We start from the raw sequence: 9377 nt of genomic DNA, 5'->3' as shown, positions 1-9377 counted from the left end.
TCGTTTTATTGCGCTTCGCTTTATTGCGTTTCGCAGATATTGTGTTTTTTACAAATTGAAGGTTTGTGGCAACCCTGTGTCGAGCAAGTCTATCGGCACCATTTTTCCAACAGCATTTTCTCACTTCGTGTCTCTGTATCACATTTTGGTAATTCTCGCAATATTTCAAACTTTTTCATTGTTATTATATTTGTTATGGTGATCTGTGATCAGTGATCTTTGATGTTAGTATTGTAATTGTTTTGGGGCGCCACAAACCGCGCCCATATAAGACAGCGAACTCAATCGATAAATGTTGTGTGTGTTCTGACTGCTCCACCGACCGGCCGTTCCCCCGTCTCTCTCCATCTCCTCGGGCCTCCCTATTCCCTGAGACACAACAATATTGAAATTAGGCCAATTAATAACCCTACAATGGCCTCTAAGTGTTCAAGTGAAAGGAAGAGTCACATGTCTCTCACTTTAAATCAAAGCTAGAAATGATTAAGCTTAGTGAGGAAGGTATGTCAAAAGCCGAGATAGGCCGAAAGCTAGATGTCTTGCGCCAAGCAGTTAGCCAAGTTGTGAATGCAAAAAGATTACGACTCACTGAAGGCTCAGATGATGTTTAGCATATTTTAGCAATAAAGTATTTTTTAATTAAGGTATATGTACATTGTTTTTTAGACATAATGCTATTGCACACTTAATAGACTACAGTATAGTGTATAACTTTTATATGTACTGGGAAACCAAAAAATTCGTGTGACTCGCTTTATTGTGATATTCGCTTTATTGCGGTGGTCTGGAACTGAACCCGCAATATCTCCGAGGTATGCCTGTATCTTGCTTAATGGTTTCTGATGCAAATCTAAAGTTAACAAGAAATGCTGACTTTTCTCTGCTGTTCCACCATTAGGGTAGGCAAGACTAGATTGGTTAATTCTGGCATATCAAAAAATGTAAAATAAGTCAATTAGCATAATAAAATTGCAACTTTAATACATGGTAACATGTAAAAATTGTATTTCAGAGCAGAAACTGCAAAATCCTATGCTTTCAAGTTCAGCGTGTTAAAAAAATATACAGGTGAACTATTCATGATGTCCAGTCATATTTAATATGCACTTGTGCATACCTTTTCACAATTAAAAGCAGTGAGAGAACTTTTTTGAGATTGATGGGAACACTTTAATTGTAATTTGCAAACTCTCAAACAGTGTTCAAGTGTCCCTGGAAGTATTAATGAATCATTAATGACTGTTTATCTAAAGATGCAGTACAAAATGCCTATCCTTATATATTTTCACATTTGAAAAGATCCAGGCAGCCAATTCAACAACATGCACATGACCATGCGAATTATACAACCAAACCCATGTCACAAAACAGCCAATGGCTGAAGCCAGGAACACCACACTGCCAGGAAGTTACTTGTCCAGACTATCTTGTGAATATATTAGGTGTGAATGCAGAGCCACTTATGAACAGAGCCACTTATGAACAGTTCACCAATCAAAGGAGGGGGTAGTGGGTACAGTCTTAAATTCTCTGCATATGTAATATGCTATAAACTGCTCAATCACTGCAACTCTGCTGATATAAAGAACATAATCTAGCTTTGACTGTAGTCTTTTCAAGGTCAGTCCACACTGTTCAGTCAGTAGCATGAGAAGAAAGCAGTCAGTCCACATCTTCACAAAGAGGCTTTGCTTCCTTACTTTCTAGATTAGCCACCTATAAAGAAACAAAGAATTTAGATAGAAATAAAAACAAGTTTGCATTTAATTTCTTGTTAACTTTAGATTCACGTGAAGTGCCAGTGTTATGCCCAGTTTCAAAAGAATACACCAATAAGCAATGAAGACAATGGGCCAGGCCCTTGCTTTGCCACCATGGTTAAGACACACCAGTTTCTGCAGCCAGTGGCACACAAGGAAGTGGTGGGAACATGTGTGGCCACCTTTGACTTCTCCAGTCTGAAGGACTAGGTGCTTGTTTTGCAGCTGAGTCAACTAACAACAGCCTCTGAGGCCATATCTGTATTAGCTCCTTGGGCTCCCCAGAATTACTCTAAATCATGCCAGCTATTAAGACACCAGGCCATTTTGGTAGCTAGGAGGAGGCAGAAAGCAGAAGAGCTCTAGATGAGTACCCTTCCTTCCAAATGCAAGTAAGAATCATAGAATATAGCATTGGAGCTGCTATGATGGTTCTCCAGCACCTGGGAATTCCCTCCATCAGGTGACACTCAGGTAGCAAGATCTGCCAGGTTGACAAAATTAGAGTCACAATGGCAGGTCTGGAAATTCACAAATATAACTAACCCAACCTCTCTCTAAAACAGTCTAAAACACAGAGCTTTTACTGGCTGGTTAAGGTTTTACTGGCTGCCATGCAGCCAGCAAGCTGGCCAAGTGCCTAAGTGGAGACAACTCCTATGGGCAAAAGAGCTCTTTTGTGACTCATACCTTGAACCAGGGGTGGGTAAAATGTGGACAGCAGGCCAGGTCCAGCCCACCAATGGATTTTTTGTGGCTTGCAGTGGGTCCTTCAGTCCCACCTGGCTCAGGCATGGGGGGCAGCCCAGGCTGTGGCGCATGCAGCCAGTCCCACAGCCCCCAGGTGTGCAGCAGGACTGAGGCAACACTGCCTCTGGACTCTGTTTCTCAGCAGTTCTGGTGGTGGTACCTCCTGCCAAATGCTGCCGCCAAAACCAGCCCCACTGCCCAGGCACCCTGGCTCATCCACACCATACCCACTGCCAGGGACAGGACCCATGCAGGCAGTGCATGTGGCTCAGTGGATGGGAAGGGGCTGCAGGCAGGTAGGAAATGGCATCTGGGAGTGGGTCTGGTGGGCAGGGCCAGATCACATAGCAAGTGACAGCATGGGGCTGGGGCACAGGGCAGAGCTACAATTTGCTGCCTGCACATTCCTGTGATGTGTGCTAATTCTGTGGATAGGGGCACACAAGGAGCAACATGGCTCGGCCCCAGGCCTGCACTTTCACTGCACCATGATCCTGGCCCCAGCCCTATGCATTTGCTCTGCTCCCAAACACGGCTCCGTGCCCACCCGAAGCCTCATCCCATCTGCCTGGCCACATGCCCTACATGCACAGGTCCTGGTTAGTCTTCATGGAGACCCTGGGATTACAGGGTGGTGACAGCACAGGACAGGAGCCCAGAACACAGCTACAATCTGCTCCCTGCATGCCCTTGCCCATAGAACCAGTGCCCATCACAGGGTCATGTGGACGGCAGATCATAGCTGTGCCCCAGGCCCCAGCCCCACACTATCACAGTCCCATGATCCCAGCCCAAGCCCTGCCCTCCCATCCTGCTCCAAGATGCTGCTCCCTGCCCACCCACGGCCCCATCTCAGCTGCCCAGCTCAGCGCAGAGCAGAGCCACTTAGGGAGTTTTGGTGAGCTGTTGCAGGGGAGGGAGAGAGTGCTGACTCAGCATAGCAAGGGGCACAGCATTGACCCAACCCACAACAGCTTACCAAAACTCCCTAAGTGGTCCTTGGGTCCAAATAATTGCCCACCCCTGCCTTAAATCTATTCCCTAAATAGAAGAAATTATATAGACACAAGGACTCTCTTCCCAGTATAACTGCATCTACGTCATGGTCTTTGCTGACAACTATACTGCTTAGGAATTTTTTCCTCAAATTCCTGACCCACAAAGTTATGTCAGCAAATCATAAGTGAGTTCTGACGCTTGCAGTACAATAATCAATACATGTGACACCGTCCTAAATCACATAGGAATTACAGCAGTGTGCATGCAAGCAAGGAGTTTCCAGGACAAGTGGAAACTCTTAGAGTACTCACTTCCTGGAACAGAACAGCTTTGCTCTGCATTATTGCAAGAAGCCCTTATTTTCCTATCCTACTTAAAACTCTACGAAACTATTAGCTACCTGCTTAGAACACTACTATAATATGCTAAATATTGCTAGAGAAGCAAAATGCAAGAAATACGTATTTTTTCAAAACTAAGCATCTTCTTTGCACAAAAAATGTAGACCTATTTACATGTAAATCACAACTAATATCACATAGATGTCTAGTTAATTATGGTATGAATATGCTGGCCATTAAATGATATGCATCACTATGCATAGAAAATAATTATAGGCACAAAATGAGAGCCCAGGTTTTAAGTCTAACACTTCAAAAAATACCTAAAAATCAACCTTCCAGTGACATTCAAATAACCTTTGCCATACACTTCAGTGGGAGAAAGCCACAAAATTATGGAACAAAAATAGAGGGGTTAAAGAGAGAGAGAGAAAAAGAAAGAAAGGAATGCATCATCTGGCACCTTTCATTCTAGGCTTCAAGGGAGTCAGATACTATTACAACATGTCTGGCACTTCACAGAAGAGGGAATTAATATTTTATTGCCCATGTAAACATATTCTTAGAATCAACTGAGGTGTAAAATCTCTGGCAATGAAAACTCCAGGGTGTTAAAAAGTTCTCAGACAGGCACTTTTACAGTAAAAAAAAAAAAAAGGTATTAAAATAATGTCAAGGCTGCGACTGAAGTTCTGAGAAAGCGATGCCAGTCACAGTTAAACCTGCTATTTAATCCTTTATATACTTCAGCACCCAATGTAAGCACACTACCATTACAGATCGCTATATTCAGGCATAAAAAGCCAAACATTACTGATCCAACTCAAAGACACGTTTGCTGTAAAGACAGATGGGCAGACACCTTCACCATGAATTTCCTGGCTCTTGTTGATTTTTTCCACATACTCTGGGCCCCAATGCTGCAATCAAGTCCATAAGCCTCCGTTCATATTAGTGGCACTCTGGACCACAGTTTGGGTCCAACTGCAATTTCTAGGCCCCAATGTTATTTTAATAAGGTTTTTTCCCCTCATTCTTTTTCTTTGTTTTAAAAACTGTAAATTAAACAGTTTAAAATGAAAAAAAAATCCCCTACCAACATTGAATCAATGTGTTCTTTGGAAACAACATGATGTGGAAGTAAAAGTGAGCGCATGAACATTCCTTCAATTGAACAGTTAAAAAGGGCCGTAGGGAGGTGGGTGGGTGGGTGGGGGAAAGCTGCTGCCTTCAACTTCTATTGCTATAGGCTTGTGTGCACGTAGCAGTTAGAGCATAATAGCTGATGCATACTCCCAAGCACCAGCTGCCCCTCCCTTTTGAAACAGTTCCAAGTGAATGTTTGTTTGTGCCCTTAAATTAGGATTTGAGTACAAACAAACAAATTATACGAGCTAAAAGAGTGGGTGAAACTTACATTAGCTGCTCTGCAGTAACTATTTGATGCATCTGCTCCTATCCCACAATAAGTGGAAGCTAAACTGGAGCAGCTTATCCCTAAACGAAACCTTAAGCTGACACATCTTAGCTTCTACCTGTCAAAGGATAAAAGCAAACACCAAAGTAGTTCCCTACAGATCAGAGGATGAACAGTAAAAGTCCTTTTTCCCCTCTAAAATTGATATATTTTCACCTATTCGTGTTCTATTATTCCCCAAAGGGATTAAATCAATGATTCTCAACCAGAGTGCTGCAGCTCCCTGGAGGTGCCTTGAGATCCTTTCAGGTTGCTGTGGGATGCCATGCAATGTTAGCACTGTTAGATGTGCACACATAATTCACAAGATAAATGCAATGATTTCAAATAAGAATCCAACATTAAAAAAAATCTGACCTGTTCTGGTCTTTTTGAGTTCTTTGCAATAGAAAAATTGCCATATTATTTTTCCTTAGTCAAAAAATGAATGAAAACTAAGAGCTGATATTTTCTGAGTGATGCCTTGAGTCAAAGAAGAGGCTACCTTGAGCCTAAAAAGGTTGTTTAGACTATCAATAATCTCTCTCTATCTAGATACATTCAACTTGGGTTTGTTCCATCACAAGGGCCTTAAAAATAAACCAAAGGAAAAAATGAACCATGCTTACCTGTTTATCTATACATCTGAACTGCCAAGACCACGCAGAATTATAAAGAAAAGGTCTCAGATCAAACCGATTGTCGTCCGGACTGTAGTTTTCAGCATGATAGGCAGGGGTGAGGGTGGTCATTTTATGTCTATTAACTGAATACATCCTGAAAAAATGCTTAACCTTTGATGCCACCTGGTGTACAAAAGATACAGTTTCAAGTCAGTTGGAATTTCTCAGAATTAAAATCCAAATGAGCACTCTGTTCTGGAGACAGATGTGTTTTGGTTTTATAGACACAAATTTTTCCATATATACTAACATATATTACTGACAACAGATGCAACTATGGTATATTTAACATAGCAGAATAGCAAAATAATGTCACAATAAAACAAAGATTTGTACTATTCTGATACTAATCTAGTCAAGAGTATAGACATGTGACAGCTGCATCAAATGATACCAATAAATGAACTGTTATTTCTGCATGATTCTGTAGTGGAAGGATGCTCAACACCAGGCTGCGGGCCAAACGTAGCCTGCAAAACAGAGTCATCTGGCTTGCAGGGCTCCCCAAAGATCTAGAAATTTGGTGGCATAGGAGTGGTGGCAGTGTTAACTGCCACTCCCCTGCTGCTGCCAAATTTCTGGACCTGTGGGGATCCCCACGGGCCAAAAAACATGAGCCAGTAGGGCAGGGCAGGTTAGCACATGGCTGGATCCAGACATCAACCCTGCAGGATCTGGCCTGTGGACCAATCCCACACCGCTAGTCTTGTTCATGAGGCCAGATGATTAGATGCCATTACTGTAGTGATAAAAGCGTAGCAAAATCATTGCAATTTCAACCCACTTTCATTCTGGTTTAAAGTTACACTAACTTTGCTTACTTGTATCACGACAGGATCATGCAGTTATAAAAAAACTACATCTCAACAACTGAAATATAGTCCTGAGCAGCAACTCCCCCCTCCACTTTTAAAGCAGTTAAAAATGTAAATCTGCACAGCAAGAATCACTTTTACTCCTAAAATATAGAGTTGCCATGCCCACTGGCTTCAATGGGAACTAATACAAATAACCCAGTGATGAGTATTACCCTGAATGTGCAGATTTAAAAATAGGTCCTTTCAGAGCCCCTCACTGTTGGTCTAACAAATTGCAACACAGCCAGATTCAATCTATAGAAAGTTCACTATAGGGATACCAGCCTTTTTTGACAGTCTCTCTTGGTCTGACAGACAGAAGTTACTGAGGCAGAGACATTCTAGACAATGCTTAAGCTGCTCTTTGCAGGTTTGTTGATGAAAGAACTTATTTTAAAAAAGGAGATACATATTTATATTAGTTTTACCTCTCTCGGACTACAGATCTCTTTCCACATATTAATCAGCTTGCAAAACATACTGTATGGTCCAGCCTTTGCTACCTTTCTTAATTTGCCATAGATTGAGAGTTCAGCATACGTCATCCCCATATCCACCTAAAAAAAAACAAACAAAAATCACATACATACAAGGTCACTGAAAATGCAGAAGATACAATTCAGAATGAACGATTTTATAGGAGGCTACACTAATCCAGTTAATCAAAGAACTCTAAGTGGAATATCAATCTCCATTTAATATAAGGTCCCTACAACAGAAATTCAGAAATTCTGATAAAAATGTGTTGTTAGCTTGGACAGTACACTTACATTTCACTATGTAATAAAAAGAATGAAGAAATGAACCAATACTTCAAAAGCGACTCTTAACTTTAAAGCAACACCATTTTGGATGGCCCACCTTTCACGACTTTCCAGATATCATCTACCCCGCTAACATACAGTACAGGCTCCTTTCAAGTGACTTGACAGGTGTATCGAAAAAAATAGTTATGTTGGAGATACCTCATGATAACAGACCTGTTTTGTGAAGTATCTTATGAACCTACAAAAATATTATGGGCATGGTTTGGAGAGGAGCGAAGACAACAGTGATACTACTGAACAAAAATTAGGGGTGCACGGATAAAGATTTTTTGGGCCAAAAGCGATGGCCGACAATTAACAAGCCATAATTGGCCAATATCGATCCAATTGCCAATTTGCAGCCTGGCAGCTTGGACAGCAGCATCTGTCTGGTAAGTTTGTTGGGGGCAAAGAGCTGAGGGGGCTGGGCTGGAGCTGTGCTCAAGGCAAACAGAGGCAGCGCTAGTGGTGGGTCTACGAGGCGGGCTACAAGCCTCCCTGAAATATGCCATAGCCCCCTCCCATAGCTCCTCCTTCCACTGCTGCCACCTGCCCCAAGCACAGCCCCTCCCACCAGGAAGAAGGCAGCATGGCCTCCAGCCCCGAGCCTATAATGGGCAGCCTGCCTTCGCCCTGGACATAGATCCAGGGAACATGTGCCCCCCATGCCTCCCCCAGGGTGCACATGGCTGCAGGAGCTCCCCACCGCTGTCTGCCCCCCTGAACCTCCCAGACAAGCTGCCCACAGCTCTGTCCTGTGTCTCACCCCAGCTGAGCAGCACCTGCCCCAGCCCCACTCCCTCCCTCACTGTGGGGCCCTCAATCTGCACCCCCACACCTCTTCCCTCCCCCAACACAGACTTACTGGCCGGACGCTGCTCTCCACACTGCCGGGCTGCATCCCTGGCTGCATGCGGCAATTATCAGCGACATCAGCCACATCAGTCAAAAAAGCTGATTGCCAATTTTTCTTTTATCAATGCCAATACAATATGAACTGATATATCAGTGCACCTCTAACAAAAATCAGGTTTAGGGATAAGGCTTACCAGAGCGCATTAAAGTCACTGTCCATTACCTCATCAATTTGTGACACTTGTCCATCTGCCAGGGGTTCTAACTCTGCAGTAGGTGGAGCTGACAAAATGCTTTGAAGGAAAAAAAACACATTACTTGACTAGCCTGGTAAAAATCAAGTATTTAATACTTTTTTCCAGCACAAAAATGCAAAATTATTTTGAAAAGAAATTCAAGGACACCTACTATGGTGGGATGGATACCTGAGCCAAAATATTCCGGGTACAGAGTACGATACTTATACCAAAATAATGCATTCAGGTTGCAGTCACAGCAGCAATCTGGTCTGCCACCAAAGCTTTTGACCATTTGCTGCTCCTGTGAAAGTAGCCCAAACCACCTGCCTACATCCCATCCAAAGGCAAATACTGAAATAAATCACAGCCTTTCCTATAGTAAGTTTTTGTCAAGAGTTTCTCCGTTACAACAGCTTCCCTAATTGGTAACATCACTGAGAAACATTCTGACCACTAGCTCCTGAGGCTAATGGCGTTAAGTAAAAATACAGACAGTCATAGGAGCCTTGTCCCTAATAGCATTCCCAACACTGCTACCACCAGTGGAACAAAATTAGAGTAGATAATATAGTGTTGCTAGAAGAGTTATAACACACCTATTCTGACATATATTAACAGGTATTTGTCTTTA

General features: G+C 42.7%; 1 protein-coding gene across 3 annotated transcripts in view; it reads right to left on the bottom strand.

Moving 5' to 3' along the window:
* NADSYN1 (NAD synthetase 1) overlaps positions 1-9377 on the bottom strand; it is a 31218-nt gene continuing 21841 nt past the window's right edge. For 2 of the 3 annotated variants that reach the window (XM_090032881.1, XM_090032882.1), the window contains 4 exons: positions 8731-8800; positions 7275-7403; positions 5936-6112; positions 1-1716 (listed from right to left, as the gene is read on the bottom strand). In XM_090032881.1, coding sequence (XP_089889007.1) covers positions 1663-1716; positions 5936-6112; positions 7275-7403; positions 8731-8800 — 430 coding nt within the window. In that variant the 3' untranslated portion in view covers positions 1-1662. Of the gene's footprint in view, positions 1717-5935; positions 6113-7274; positions 7404-8701; positions 8801-9377 lie in introns of those variants that run through there. The other variant, XR_016440277.1, reaches the window with a different exon arrangement.

Source organism: Crocodylus siamensis, chromosome 2, assembly GCF_052110815.1.
Source record: "Crocodylus siamensis isolate JL-2025a chromosome 2, ASM5211081v1, whole genome shotgun sequence".
Taxonomy (NCBI): Eukaryota; Metazoa; Chordata; order Crocodylia; family Crocodylidae; genus Crocodylus; species Crocodylus siamensis.
This window is presented reverse-complemented; position numbering and strand designations above follow the sequence as displayed.